The sequence below is a fragment of the Camellia sinensis genome, chromosome 5 (genome assembly GCF_055761805.1).
Source record: "Camellia sinensis isolate YWXY chromosome 5, ASM5576180v1, whole genome shotgun sequence".
NCBI classification, from domain to species: domain Eukaryota; kingdom Viridiplantae; phylum Streptophyta; class Magnoliopsida; order Ericales; family Theaceae; genus Camellia; species Camellia sinensis.
In genome coordinates, this window is record NC_138965.1 from 207,186,740 (window position 1) to 207,202,586 (window position 15,847).

Genomic DNA, 15,847 nt, shown 5'->3' on the forward strand with positions numbered 1-15,847 from the left:
ATTAAGATACCATGTCCTATCTTGTTTAGATAAATAAATTAAAAAAATATACTATATATTTTAGTGCGTCTAAGCATTATTATGCATGTAGGTTTTTATGTGGTGCTTCTAACGTGGTTACAGTTAGCCTGATATCTCGTCACCCTAACGCCAAAGCTTTTAGATTTTCATAAAAAGCGAAACGCAACCCAAAAACACCATAATAACAATTTCAAAGCTTGAAAACAACGCAATGGCTGAGAATGGAGAACACAAGTTACGGACGAGGAATTCACGATTTTGATTAAATTTGTGTAAAGACGTCATTGTTGTGGCATAATCGTTGAAATCTATCTTCAATTTCAATAAGCGGTAATGTTTTCTTCTGCAATTAGATGCTATACGACGAAGAAGAACGGATCGAATTAGGTCTGAGGAATTTGGGAGAAGATGAGCGGATCTAGTAGATCGGGGATTGAAATGGCGGACCGAGCCCCGCCCTCTCGCACCGTTACTCTCGGTCGTGTCCAGCCTCAGGCCCCTTGTTACCGCACCATCTACTGCAATGATCGAGAGTCCAACCTCATGGTCCATTTCAAGGTGCATTTCCTTTCTCTCTCTCTCTCTCTCTCTCTATATATATATATATATATATAAACATACTACCTTATTGTGATTTCTTTTTCTTTGATTCATTTTCTCACTACTGCAATTTGATGTATGACATTCATTTGCACAATTCAAACGATCGGGAATTCTATGTTGCATATACCACTAAAATGGGTACTAGTAAGCAATGTTACGCTATTTTGCAGTGTACGAATCTATATACACCCTGAAGTGAAAGTTAGGAAACCATTGTGGGTTAAATGTCACGTATCACATTGTTTTGTTGCTATGTTGATTTAGGATTCTTTTGAAAATTGATTTTTTAAAGTAATTTTTTTGACTTTTTCTAAAAAGACGGGTAGGAATATAGATAAAAGCCAATGAGTTCACTTTTTGGATTAGTTTTTTTGGCTTTTTGACTATTATTTTAGCCAACTGCCAAACATGGCCTTGGACTAATAAAAAATATAGTGTGGATAAACTGGAGGTAGTTTTTAGTAGGAGCTGAGATTATGGCACAAAAGTAAAGTACGGAGATTTTGCGTATATATGTATATTAGGCGACAAGAAATTAGTGGCATACCCATATGCAATCTTAAAACACATCTGAAACTCGTGAGTTGTAAGTAGGCTTTTAATCCCCATGTACAAGAAAGTTTTTTGGTTATACCCATTGTACTCTTTTCTTCATGTTGTTTGTTGTCTGGGATTAATTGTTTCAGGGGAATTCAATATCAACTACAAAGTACAACATTCTTACTTTTCTACCAAAGGGGTTGTTTGAACAGGTAATCTAGTTCTCAGCCTCCCAGTTATGAGAATAATAAATTAGTTTCCTTGCTATTACTCCTTAGTCCTTACATTATTATTGGGAGTAGGGGATACGCCACCCATCTGTTAGTATATTAGAACATGAACCATGAATTTTTAGGGTGCATGAAGGTTTGAAATATTAGATGTGATAGCTTGTAGGCATAATTGGCAAGACAACCTTTTTTCCCTCCTATTTTTAATCTGAAACTCATTCCTTTACTTGAAAACCTGTTTTGGAAGGTGGGATAGAACTTCTGAAAAGGCGAAAGGGTTGGAAACCTTTTGAAACTATTTTCTTTTAAAAACCCTTCACAGAAAAAAAAAAAAATGTTAGCTTCTCTGGTAAATCATCTAAGTTTGTTAAAAGATTTTGGAGTTATTCACTAAAATTTACACTCTTTTTTTTCTTTTTCTGGGGGCTTTTCTAGTGTTCAATTTTGTTTTATTGCACTTTTGTATTCCTATTTGGTAATTGTGGTTTTAGAGGTGATTCAAATGGGAACCTTGATTTCTCTGTGGACTGAAACTTTTAATGATACTGAATTTTAATTTTAATCTTTCGCTTTTCGCTTTTCGCTTTTCGCTTTTCACTTTTCACTTCTCTAACGAGGTTTGAGTTTGTCCTTACAGTATGCATCATATACCTTTACTTTATAACAATCTAATGTTTAAAAACTTTGTAATTTTCTATGCTCACATCAATAGATTGTATAAGTGACACCATCAACCTTTTTTCATGTGCATTTAGGTTGCCTTTTTCTAAGGTTGTAAAAGCATAGATATTACTTTTTTTATCTTATAAATAAAGTAGGAGCTTCAAACTTATCAGCAAAAGGAGGATGGTCTAATCTATTGCTTATCCTCAAAACTAAATGCCATCATCTACTTGAAAATTCGTGTAGAAGTGACAATTCTACTTTCTAATAGAGTCAGTTTTTATATGTTAGCCAAGTATGAATATTACAACGCTTCTATTGTAGAAGGGAAAGCAATGTGCCCTGCTAACTGTCAAAGAACATCCAAGTAAAAAATGGGATGGGTAGACCCAAAAAAAGATTTTTTATGTTAGGGTTTAGATTTTTTACCCATTTACCTAATGGGGAGGGTTGTGCTCAAGATGTTTTACCATTCCCCATATTGTTGGTCTAACTCAAACTGAACTCAACGCAACATATTATCCCTTTTACCTTGTTATATATATATATATATATATTATATGTATATTTTTTTTCCTGAAAAAGTTATTCTTCTTCCTCTGACAGTTCAGGCGGGTGGCTAACCTCTACTTTCTTATGGTCTCAATTTTATCAAGCACACCACTCAGGTATGTTAAGCCTAATAAGAGTCAGTTTATTTATTTATATTTTGAAGCATTTGAGCGTAGGTACTAGAGTAACATACAAAACAACATACTTCAGAAGATTGACCAGCTGATATTGTGCCTCATGGGATATAGTTCATGAAGGTTTTAGCAATTGTGACTAGATCTGCTTGTGTCTGCAAATTTCAATCAATCAACTTCCAACTAATTATTTGTGAATTGTTGTTGCATAAGCGGTGTTTATCTATTCCCCACTCAATATGATGGTGTTAGTCCCACCAATTAATCTTATACAAAATTTCAGATTTATTATTATTATTGTTATTTGTTTTCTTTTTTTCTTTTTTTAATTATGAAGAAGTTAGATTTCCTCTTTTCTTGTTGTTTGAAGCATTTTTTTTGAGTACTGGATCTTCATTTGCGCTTTTGTAGAAGTGTTCTGATTAAATAAATATGAAATTAACGAGGACAGCTGTATTTTTCTCAGGGCTTCTGTTGGTAAATGTGCATAGCTATGCTTGTGTCTTGTATAACTGCAATGCATTTCCTATGTTGCCTGATATGTTTCCTTATTTATGTATTACATCTTCTATGGTGCTTCCTACTTGCTTTTTGATTCCCTTTTCCCGATCTGTGGAGGTGGAGCTCTATCACTTACTGGTGGCATGGTAGGGCTTCTATTGATAATGTGTTCTGATATGCTTATGTCTTACAGTTCAACTAATTTTCTATGTTTCCTTATCAATGTATTTTGTATGTCATTTCACAATGCTTCCTACTCTTTGGCTGATTCCCTTTTCCCCGCTTGTGAACTCAATCTTCCCTGCCCATTGTAGGGCTAGATTTTATATATAGCTCGTGTACATGTGATGTGATCCCTTTAATGTTTTCATGCATTCAAACTATGAAAGAGAAAATCTAAAAGATATGGATCTATGCTTCCATAATCCATATACTGCTTCCTGCAATTGCCTTGACAACATGATGTTGAATAAGTAAGAGGGGCAATATTCTTTACAGATTTACTATTGATTTGTTTTGCCCTTGCACCTAAGGAGTTTTGTTTCATGCAGCCCTATATCTCCAATAACAAATGTGCTCCCATTGAGTGTGGTACTTTTTGTATCCCTTGTTAAAGAGGCGTGGGAGGACTGGGTGAGTACTATTAGCTCATAGACATCTGGTTTTGTTCAGTGATTTCTTCACCATGGAATGGTTTATGAAAAGGACTTCATTGCATATAATTTTTGCTTAACTAAAACCTTTATTTCCTTTCTTATAATTTATCTGCACCAGAGTATGAACATCTGGAAAATTGCTTACTACCCTTATCTTTTTTATTCTTTTATTCTCCCCTACTATGTGTAACAGAAGCGTTTACAAAATGATAAGGCAATAAATAATTCTTCTGTAGAAGTGCTGGAAGATCAAAAGTGGGAAAGTGTCCCCTGGAAGAGTCTGCAGGTTGGAGACCTTGTCAGAGTAAGTACCCATGATTATGTATTTCTTCTTTTCAGCAGCGTCTTATATGATGAAATTGTTTCTCATTCGGATTTTAAAAAAGGCCTCTGATGCCTATGAATGTTGTCTGGCGGATGAAGCACCCCAAGGTATTTTGTTAGAACATGTGCTGCCAGTATTATCTCTTTGTTGCTGTCAACGGTGATTGTTTCATGTGTCATCCATTTTAGTCATTATTGTTATTATTTAATTTTATTCTCCAATTGTACTTGTCCTGTAAAAAATAAAATTATAGCATGATAGAATATATGTCATGGGAGCCTTTGTTTGTTTGAGTAGCTGGTTGGGCTATTTCGAGCATTTACTGAAGTGATTTTGCACAGCTCTAGTTGAGACTTGTGAATGAGCTATCATTGCACAGTATGACTTTTCATGACACATCTGTTGAACTTACTGTTGCCAATTTAACCATTTTACATTATTGTTGACCTGGTAACAAAATTGTTTATTTTTTCATTCTTTATCCTGTGCATTACAAAAGTAGTGCAGCCTGTGATTATGTATGGAAGTGCTCCCTACTAAGAGGAATGGTCGGGGATATAGGATATCTATACATAGTACTGAAAGTTCAAAAAGAAACAAATTACGGGCATGTCAAGGAATGTCAGTTATTTTTTACAAGAAACAAGTTGTGTCTCTCTCATGCATCACATCTTGCATTGTGCCCATGCCTGTGCCCGTGCTGCTTAGTCCGCTATAGTTTGAATTTAAAATTTAACGTCATTGACGATCTATTCATAATTAGTACTATGACTTTTCTGCTATGAACTTGAATGTTGTTGTTGCAGGTTAAGACAGACGGATACTTTCCCGCAGACCTGCTATTCCTTGCTAGTACAAATGCAGATGGTGTTTGTTACGTCGAGGTTTCTATTCATATCTGCACTGTCCCCTTTTTGAAGAATCTTGTTCTTTTTTTCTTTTCAGAACTGCACATGATTCCTTTCAAAAGGATCGAACAGTTTGTTGATGTTATCCCATGTTTCCTGATTGCCCTTTTTTGTTTTTTGCATCCCCTTAGTGTCATTTATTTTATTTCATGCGTTTCAGACTGCTAATTTGGATGGTGAAACAAATTTAAAGATCAGAAAAGCATTGGAAAAGACTTGGGATTATGTGACTATTGAGAAAGCTTCCGAATTCAAAGGTTTTTCCTTTCTGTCACTCATCAGTTTTGTGTGTTTGGACCGTGGACCGTGGTTCACTTTAATTGATTTTAAAGAACAGCCATGGAACAATGGACAAGGCCCTCAGACCCATTTCTATTCTCTTCCTCCTCCCAAGGCTTATAATCATTTGGTTTTCATTTAGACATATACAGGTTTTATATTAAGGATGCTGGCATCTTGAATTCTATGATATAAGTGTATCAATTAGACTGGAATCAGGTGTTACTCTTTTTTTTTTTTTTTTTTTTTTTTTTTTTTTGGGGGGGGGGGGGGGAGATGATGGTCTTTTAGCAAACTAATTCCCTTTTAAGCACAGTTTTAATTTTTTTCCTTTTTCAGTTGAAATGATTTAGTTTGTAGAAAACCTTAATGACTTGGAAGTTGGAATAAGACAGTAAAATTTTCATTGGTGAAAATACTGAGACAGGGTAGTGCTGTAGAGCATCGTTTAACTGAAGTTGTGGCCTCAGAAAGACCAGAATTGTGAAACAGGATACAAGTAGTTAACTCCAAATAGTTGGGTCAAAGCTCTTTTTGGGTTTAGTTGAGCTGAAAATCTTCAATAATATGGATTTAAAATTATGATGCATGCAAATTATTATTATTTTTTCATTTTATATTTTTATTATGATAATTTTTCTTTTAATTGCAGGTGAAGTACAGTGTGAACAACCAAATAATTCTTTGTACACATTCACTGGAAATCTGATAACTGAAGAGCAAACTTTACCCCTCAGTCCAAATCAACTTCTATTGCGAGTATGCTTTCCTTTTTTTCCTTTCTCTCACTGTTGTGTTCAAGTTTTCATTTCTATTTGGCATTCAAGTCCGAATATGTCTTTGGCATGCTTAGTTTGTTGAAATGTATGCTTGTGCACTTGGGTTGAACTGTGTGGATTTAGAATATTAGATGAAACATAATTCTCCTTTTCTTTCAATGATAATGGTTTGTCAATCTTGTATGATTCCTTTGATTTTTCTGGTCACTCGCCATTGTTGAGACTTATCTCTCATGCACTCTGGATCTATATCTTTTCAGGGATGCAGTCTCAGGAACACAGCGTACATAATTGGAGCTGTTATTTTTTCTGGGCCAGAAACGAAGGTGTTCTATTAGTTAAATAGTTATATATTCATTGCTAGCTTTGCTTCTACACATATTTTTAACATTGAGCAGTTTTCAACTCAATTTAACAAGCCTTTTTCCCACTTACATGGGGTTGGTTACATGGATCCAATTTCTCCAGTTGGTCACAATCATATCCTCAATAAGTTTAAGTTGGTCTTGTCCATTTTATTACCTCAACCCAAATCCTCGTAGGCCAATCTTTATTTATTTACCACTATCTGCGTGGATCAAATCACTCCTCCTTATAGCCACTCTTGTCGGTCTATGATGCACATGCCTATTACCATCTCAAATGGCTTTTCCTTACCTTATATTCAATTGAAGCAACTTCTAATTTCTTCCTAGTTGATTTGTTTCTTATTTTATCTTTTCTTATTGGTCCACTCATTCACCTCAACGGTCTCATTTCTACTATACTCATTTTGTGAACATTCTTTTTTTAACCACTCAACATTCAGAACGATATATCATTGCAGGCCTTTTGTAGTAATCCTATAATTCACTTCCTCCGTTTCCTTTATCCTGCACTAATTCTAATTTCATTGAGACAAGTGTCCTCAATCTTTCCATTTTACGTTGTCGCTGTTGACCAACATCACCCTCAATATGGTCTTGGGACTTGCTGCATAAAATAAAACAATAAGCATGACCCAAGAGGAGCTAAAATTGTTGCATGTTCTTGAGTAGAACTCAACCCCAAAAGCTAGCTTTTGAGGTGGGGGTGCCCTCACAATTATATACATAACATTACTTTAGTAATTAGGCGGTGTGGGACTTTGTTTCACGAAAATGGCATGTTAACATTGAACAATTTCATAGCTACCTTTATTGAATAGCATGTGTTAGGTTTTCATTAGTCTTTTATTGCACTGCAGGTTATGATGAATTCCATGAATGTTCCTTCCAAAAGAAGTACTCTGGAGAGGAAACTTGACAAACTTATACTCACTCTTTTTGGTGTTCTCTTCTGTATGTGTCTAATTGGGGCCATTGGCAGGTATGACAATAGCTAGGCTGTTCTCCATGTTATGATGTAACCAATGTGGAGCTTTCACTTATCTTTTTTCAATTTCCCTTTCAATGACATTCTTTATGCTTAATGAAATTTTGTAGCGGAGTATTTATAAACAGCAAATATTACTTCTTGGGTCTTCACGGTCCAAATCTAACACCAGATATGAACCCCAATAACGGATTTGTGGTATTATTTTCATGCTTCTATCAGAGGAACCCTCTGAAATAAGATTCTTTTTTTTTTTTTGGTCTTCTTGTTATTGATGTTGTTTCTTTCTTCTACAGGTTGCTTTTTTAAATATGTTTACCCTAATTACTTTGTATTCACCAATTATCCCCATTTCTCTTTATGTTTCAATTGAGGTAGGGATCACACTATTACAGTACTTGTTTTCCCAAACTGATCATTAATTTTTTGTTTTTAAGTATTCATTTCCTTTTTCTATTTTCAGACAATCAAATTTATACAATCCAATCAATATATTAACAACGATTTGCATATGTACCATGTTGAAACCAACACCCCTGCATTGGCACGGACATCCAATCTGAATGAGGAGCTTGGCCAGGTAAACTGGTTTCTTGTTGACCTGCTCAAGGGTGGATCACAAATAGTTCCTTTTCTCTCCTTCATATATATTTTTAAAGAAAATTTCTATTTCTGCTATAGTTCTTGGGAAAATGTTGTGTGATTTATTTATTCGGAAAAGCTTCTAAGGTCATTATTGCATTTTTCTTCCTTTCCACTTTATTTTCATACTGATTGCCAAGGTTGACTTTAATGATGAATTGTGCCTTTGGCCAGGTGGAGTATATCTTTTCTGATAAAACTGGAACCTTAACAAGAAATTTGATGGAGTTCTTTAAGTGTTCAATTTGGGGAGAGGTCTATGGAACTGGTCTCACGGAGATTGAAATAGGAGGAGAACAAAGGAGTGGCATAAAAGTTGATGAGGTATACTTACCTAGCATCACTTAGCAAATGACATAATATATATTTATGGATAATTTTACTCCATTCATTTCTCACAGGTTCGGAAAGCATCAAATTCAGTACATGATAAGGGTTTCAATTTTGATGATGCTAGGCTTATGCGAGGTGCCTGGTGGAGTGAACCTAATCCTGACATGTGCAAGGTATATGAGTTTAATTGACAAAAATAGAATGATTGTTGCTATATGATAATTCATCACATCAACTGGTATTTATTTTCTATATATATTTTTGTAGCTGTTGAAGTCAGCTCATCTATGGCTATATACTGTATATTGTATAAGATTCAAAGTGTTGTGATTGCTGTCAATATGTAGTTGAAAAATAGTTTAATGTAGTTTTATTTCTGTTGGGAGCTCTTCAAATGGCTTGTGTGTGTTGCTTGATCCCTAGGATACACTCATGTCTTGATTAGTTGATGATTACACTTTTTGGTGAATGCTTTTGTTGTTTGTATAGGAATTCTTCAGATGCCTTGCTATATGTCATACTGTACTGCCTGAAGGTGATGAGTCCCCTGAAAAAATTCGATATCAAGCTGCATCTCCTGACGAAGCTGCTTTGGTTACAGCTGCAAAAAACTTTGGCTTCCTCTTTTACAGGTTTATAATTTGTACGCCTTTGTAGGATCGTTTTTATCACACTTTTCTCTTTTAACATCAGATTGTTTCTATCTCCATTATGATATGGTTTTAAATAACAGTATCGATGATATGGTCGTATATTAGTCAATATCGAATAGTATTGGCCGATATACCAATGAATAACAGTATTGAAAATCCAAAATCCGGATACATAACGGACGATACAATATGTAACAGTTGATAGTTAAAACCCTAGATTTGATACGTACGCCTCTTTGTTTATAACAAATAGAATTACACTTTTAGATTGGAAGCACTTCTGAAAGAGCATGTTTCGTTTTTTTGGATATAAAGGAAGTGGAACTTTTGAAACTACAGTGCATTGTACTGAAGCTCCTTTGTTCCTATTTCATTAGGAGTATTTCTAGCACTCAAGATTCTGCCTTGGTATGAGGCTAATGATATATTTTTTCTCAGGCGTACACCTACTTTGATCTATGTTCGTGAATCAGATGCTGGGAAGATGGGAAAGGTTCAAGATGTTGCCTATGAGATTTTGAATGTCCTTGAGTTCAATAGGTGGGTACGTTCTTCTGACTCATTTTATCCTTGTTACTTCACGCTTGATGATTACTAAATTTGAGTGCAAATTTTTTTGAGTACAGTATAAGGAAGCGACAGTCTGTTGTTTGTCGTTATCCGGATGGCAGGCTTGTATTGTACTGTAAGGTAATAGTTTTATGAAGCTTCTTATGTGAATTAAAAATTGTTAGTAAGAAGTAAGATTGTTAAATTCAGGATCCTATGTGAGATCATTGGGAGGGAATTGTGGATTGGATCATAAAATCAGGTCGAGAATCATAAGATTTTACTCTCAATACAGCATAAAATGAAAAATTATTGATAATAATAATGTATGTTAAATAATTTTAAAATCATTAAAGAAAATTGATAAATATGATATTAAGCATCTTCTATGCTAAAATAAATTAGAGGAGACTCTTGGAGAGGGAGTTTGTAGTTATTATTTTAATATAAATATAAGAAAAAAATCATAGCCACTTTAAGATTCTACAAAATTTAAGATATTAGTGTGATTTAGATCATTTGGCTCAACTGGGTTTGCAAAGTTGTAAGATCCTACGATCCAGATTGGGATTCTGATAGGAAAAAAACTGACACTTGGACAGAACCTGTTTTTTTCAGGGTGCTGATACTGTGATCTATGAAAGATTGGCTGATGGAAACAATGATATTAAGAAAACATCCAGAGAGCACTTGGAACAATTTGGAGCTTCTGGATTGCGTACTCTTTGCCTGGCCTATAGAGATTTATCTTGTGACGCTTATGAGAATTGGAATGAGAAATATGTTCAGGCAAAATCTTCTCTTCGGGACCGTGAGAAAAAATTGGATGAGGTATGCATCGGTTTTGAACAAATAAGTTTTTATTTCTGAACTCTTTACTTATCTTCTGCTGAATTCATATCTTTTTTGAGACATTTTAGGATTGAATTTATTGTGCAAACATAATGTTCTCTTCAATGTTTGTTCCTTTTCAGTTAATAGCTTCTGATTATTCATCCTGAATTATAAGATTTAGTCATATAAATATCATCCATGCCAATGGATGAATTCATTCTGCTGCTATATCCGTCAGCATGGAAATCAGTCTCCCTTTTGTATTTTATAAACCTGCCCTTGTCCTGTTTGTTCTCTCAATTCCTAAGGGAGCATGTCATTACTTTTTCCTTTTTCCTCCCTTCTTTTTTGGTGGCAAAGTTTTTAATGTAGCAAAATTTATGGTTATTATTGCTATATATAGCAAAATTTCTACCTTAAATCACATGGAGCTTGTGCAGGTTGCAGAACTCATAGAGAAGGATCTTATATTAATTGGGTGCACTGCTATAGAAGATAAGCTTCAAGAAGGAGTACCATCCTGTATAGAGACTCTTTCTAGAGCTGGAATCAAGATTTGGGTTCTAACAGGGGACAAGATGGAAACAGCCATTAATATAGCTTATGGTCAGTATTTAAAAGAGTTTTGGCATCATTTAAAAAAAAAAAAAAAATTCTTACTATAGATATGTTGTTTCCTTATTTATTTATTTATTAGTAACAACTTAAATCATATTTCTCTGTTTTTCTTTGACTCAGCATGCAAGTTGATTGATAATGACATGAAACAGTTTATTATCAGTTCAGAAACTGATGAAATTAGAGAAGTAGAAAGCAGAGTAAGGAGCTTTCTTGTCTGGTTTGATTTTTCATGTAAATACATCAAAATCATTTTTCAGAGCGTTCAATATGTTAAAGAGAAATTTAGGGAACACAATTCCAGCCACATCCCTCTCACATGCCCCACATGCAGGTACATGTGAGGATCGTGGTTGGAGTTGTGTCTCTAGAATTATTGTAGTTTAAAAGTTGCTTTACATTCTATGGCCAGGGTGACCAAGTGGAGATTGCACGCTTTATGAGAGATGCAGTGAAAAGTCAGCTAAACAAGTGCCACGAGGAAGCAAAAACCTCTTTTCTTACTGTAGCTGGACCAAAATTGACTCTTGTGATAGATGGGAAGTGTTTGATGTATGCACTAGACCCGAGTTTAAGAGTAATACTACTGAATTTGAGCTTGAATTGTAGTTCAGTAGTTTGCTGCCGAGTTTCTCCTTTACAGAAAGCACAGGTAAGGATTGTCATTGTGGTCCACCTGATATATATGAGTGAAATATGTTTTCTTGACATTGAAAGGAGTATGTGACTTTATGATCTTTTATACTATGATTGGAGTATACTTTGAGTTTGAACTTATTAATGCAGTGTGCAATGCAAAAAATTTGCCATGCTTGGGCTTATTAAAAATAAAAAACCAAAAAAATCATTTTTACAGTTAATGGTATACGAATTCTAGCCTAAACTTTTAACGGCATGATAAGAAACATTTGCTAAATACCTCGTCAGTTGGTTTATTATTACAATGCTTGCTTCTTCTTCAATAAACAATATATTTGTTTAGCAAAGTAGCATATTGAAATCGAGGTTGGGAATTTAATTGGGTGGCAGGTTATACTCTTAGAAGCCCAACTGCTATAATTTATTTATTTATTTTTCAATTGATGATTATTATTTTTTCTTTTTAAACCAGTTACAGCTCAGTTTGATAACATTTTCTGGAAGGGCTTCTTGTATTGATCACAATGTCTGAAAATTTTAAGAGGGTGTTAAGAAAAAAATTTGGATCAGGGCAACACACTGTTTGGTTTTTAGAGAAACCAACTTTGCATGGTTTAATGTGTCCTGTTTTCTGCCTGTCTTGTAGTATGCTTTGTGAATTGTCATCTTACTTTCTCTTCTTTTCCAAACATAGCTCTACCCTGGTCAAAGGAATTGTAATCCAACTAGATGTTTGTGGGTTTTCCTAATAGCCCCTAACTTTGCTTTATTATCAACTATCAAGTGGATCTATTTGCTGGTTGAGTAGTCTCGACTCGAGTTTTACATATTTAAGGGTGAAATTGGAAAAACTTGATGCTATTTGCAGGTGACGAGACTAGTCAAGAAAGGTGCACAGAAAATAACACTTAGTATTGGTGATGGTGCCAATGATGTTAGTATGATTCAAGCCGCTCATATTGGTGTTGGAATAAGTGGTATGGAAGGAATGCAAGCAGTTATGGCTAGTGATTTTGCAATTGCTCAGTTCCGTTTTCTTACAGATTTACTTCTTGTGCATGGCCGATGGTCATATCTCAGAATATGCAAGGTTCTAATTTTCTACCTTCATAGTTCATTTTTCTTTTCATTTCTCTACCTAGAGTTTTTCATGCTTAAAAATTCTTGATTGCAGGTTGTGTCCTATTTCATTTACAAGAATCTTACATTGACTTCGATTCAATTTTGGTACACCTTCCAAACTGGGTTTTCTGGTCAGAGATTCTATGACGATTGGTTTCAGTCTTTATATAATGTTATTTTCACAGCCATGCCTGTGATTATGGTTGGACTTTTTGAGAAGGTACTTGCATTCTTTCTATTTAATGTTGATTTATAATGTGAGTTTTTGTGCCATTGATTTGGATTAATGATTTCATTGTGGAAAGCCCCTAGTATTTGTATAATACCAATTTAGAGTATTTACACTTCGATTTAGAGTATTACATTTAGAGCATCTCTGATCCTTGCTCTCTCTCTTTTATTTTTTCTTTTCTTCTTTTTTTAATCAATTTGAGTGTAAAATTGGCTAAAAGCTTGATTTGGTATGGAAACTCAAATCTTTACTAATTTCTTTTCATAAATCTTTTTGAAAAATTTCGAACTTATCCTTAAAACCTGTTTTAAGTGCTTTTTAGGAAAGAAAATCGTGTCCAATCCTTACTCTTTTTAAAATTTCATTAAATTTGTATAAATATATGACTTTTGGAAATTTGGTGAAGGATTTGGTTCATCCTTGATTTAGTGAAAAGTTTACCACTCCCTGGATTTGATACAAGTTTAATACAATGATTGAAGCCCACTTTTTGCTTTTATTCATCAAGATGCTCTTACCATTCGTTTTTTGTCGTTTATTTTTGCAACCAATCTAAATGTGACTGAATGATCACATATGTTCTTTGGCAGGATGTCAGTGCTTCCCTTTCCAAAAAGTACCCGCAGTTGTACAAGGAGGGAATAAGAAATACCTTCTTCAAATGGAGAGTTGTGGTGACCTTGGCTTTGTTTTCATTTTACCAATCATTAGTCATATACAATTTTGCAATCACTTCCAGTTCTAACAGTGTTGATTCGAATGGCAAGATGTTTGGCCTCTGGGATGTCAGCACAACGGTCTTCAATTGTCTTGTAATAACTGTTAATTTGCGGCTTCTTCTGATGTGCAACACAATTACGAGGTGGCATCAAATAACTGTTGGAGGAAGCATTCTAACATGGTTTATATTTGTCCTTGTATATACAGGTGTTTACACTCCTAAGGTGAGTCCTCTTCTTGTTTTAACCACTTACTGAATCAAATACTCTTTGGCAGCAGAGCTAAAAAGCCTTTTTTTTTTTCAAATTTTTATTTTATTTTATTTTATCTATTGTCTTTAGTGATTTTTTCTTTTAATTTGTGCCCAAAAAAATTATTTTTTCTGTCCATCTAGACCCCAAAAAAAAAAAAAAGGAAAATCTGAAAAAAAAATTCACTAAAGACAAAAAAAAAAAAAAAAAGTCAATTTTTAATCTTTTTAGCTTTTTTTTTTTTTTCTTTTTTTTCTTGTCTCTTTAATGGGCTTTTCATATTTTTTTTATTCTTTCAGGTCCATCTAGTATAGTAGGACTGGAATATGATTTTTTTTTTTTTTTTTTTTTTTTAAATAAAAGGAATTCACTATAAATGAAAGAAAGTCAACAAAACAACTGCTAAAAAAGCAATTGCTAAACCCAATACTAACTTGCTCATTTACATTCACTGCAGGGTATCTACTCCGTCTTTTATGTCTTGATCAGTACATTCTATTTCTATATCATGCTTCTCCTTGTTCCCATTGTGGCACTGGTTGGCGATTTCTTATTTCTAGGGTAAGATTTTTGGAGAATAATTTTCTTGGAGCATTTTGTATATGGACAGGGCCTCATAGTATGCATTAATCAAGGTTGCAGATGACTAAACTGTGTATACTGTACAGCTCACATGTGTTGATCTGGAAAAAAAATAAATCTAAACACTGTATAAAATGTATTGGTCTACATTAGAAATAGCATGTCACCTTATTGTAGTGACTGGGTTTTGTTTGGTTGTGACTTAAAAACTAGCTTATTGGCTAAAAAAAACTTATTTTGCTAAAAAATTTAATCGGACAGAAGATCAAATGCATGTCACCTGTATTTGGCTATGGAAAACTTGCTGCCACACCAAATGCAGACACTCTCTTTTAATTGTTCACTTTTTCAATCCTCTAATATCTATATCTTTATCTAAGTTCATCTATTTCTTTTGTATTTGTGTGTTTAACCTTTTGATGCTTTATAATTTGGTATAATACATTTATGAACTTTTGTTATTTGGCCTCAGGGTTCAAAGATGGTTCTTCCCTTATGATTATCAGATTATTCAAGAAATCCACAAGCAAGAACCCAACAATGGCTGTGCCGGGTTGCTGGAGATTGGGAACCAGCTTACCCCAAATGATGCAAGGAGCTTTGGTGTCGCACAGCTTCCACGAGAGAATTCCAGGCACACTGGTTTTTCTTTTGATTCACCGGGGTATGAGTCATTTTTTGCTTCACAAGCAGGTGTCCCTGCCCCTCACAAGGCATGGGAGGTGGCACGGCGAGCCAGTGTGAGGTTTCGGTCGAAGTTATCCTTAAAGAATTGAATGAATGAATTTATTTGTACATTATATATATTTTATTTTTAGAAAACTAGTTGTGCCACATACAATAGGTGACTTCATTTTTTTTGAGTAGGTATTGTAGTTACTAGGATTGTTAGGGTAAAAAATGACTATTTTTTTGGAATTAAATGAACGTTTCTTTTTGTTATATATAATGTACTAGACCATTGTCACATAATGTTATTTTATTGGATAAGAACTCTCTCTATCTCTGAGTGTGCAATATTGAGGTAAAATTGTTAATTTTTGACATTTTAAGCAAGGAATTCAATCATCCATGACCAATGATATGCTTTACGAAGTTGTAAGTTCAAATCCCTTGCATTCCATATGA

The 15,847-nt window shown here is 34.3% G+C and overlaps 1 protein-coding gene across 3 annotated transcripts; it reads left to right on the plus strand.

Annotated features, from left to right (window-relative positions):
• Positions 1-27: 27 nt before the first annotated feature.
• Positions 28-15,692, plus strand: LOC114286707 (phospholipid-transporting ATPase 3). Of its 3 annotated transcripts, none has more exons than XM_028229916.2 (27): positions 28-579; positions 1,311-1,376; positions 2,669-2,725; positions 3,796-3,877; positions 4,094-4,204; positions 5,032-5,109; positions 5,294-5,390; positions 6,065-6,171; positions 6,452-6,517; positions 7,417-7,538; positions 7,655-7,742; positions 7,841-7,918; positions 8,008-8,124; positions 8,361-8,510; positions 8,588-8,692; positions 9,009-9,151; positions 9,611-9,712; positions 9,799-9,862; positions 10,340-10,552; positions 10,996-11,161; positions 11,294-11,373; positions 11,586-11,825; positions 12,681-12,902; positions 12,987-13,154; positions 13,757-14,110; positions 14,595-14,698; positions 15,192-15,692. In XM_028229916.2, the coding sequence occupies exons 1-27, from the start codon at positions 545-547 to the stop codon at positions 15,493-15,495; spliced, it is 3,519 nt and encodes a 1,172-aa protein (XP_028085717.2). In that variant the 5' UTR covers positions 28-544; the 3' UTR covers positions 15,496-15,692. The 3 variants fall into 3 exon arrangements, with proteins under 3 accessions (XP_028085717.2, XP_028085715.2, XP_028085718.2); XM_028229914.2 differs by having other exon boundaries at positions 82-579; positions 2,664-2,725; XM_028229917.2 differs by lacking the exon at positions 28-579 and adding an exon at positions 1,119-1,210 and having other exon boundaries at positions 2,664-2,725.
• Positions 15,693-15,847: the final 155 nt, after the last annotated feature.

Bases quoted from the DNA above. Each gene is read 5' to 3' on its own strand.
- LOC114286707 (XM_028229914.2), top strand. From the start codon at position 430: ATGAGCGGATCTAGTAGATCGGGGATTGAAATGGCGGACCGAGCCCCG. The intron at 8,125-8,360 runs GTAAACTGGTTT...GCCTTTGGCCAG, and splicing joins TGAATGAGGAGCTTGGCCAG to GTGGAGTATATCTTTTCTGA. The intron at 12,903-12,986 runs GTTCTAATTTTC...TCTTGATTGCAG, and splicing joins CATATCTCAGAATATGCAAG to GTTGTGTCCTATTTCATTTA.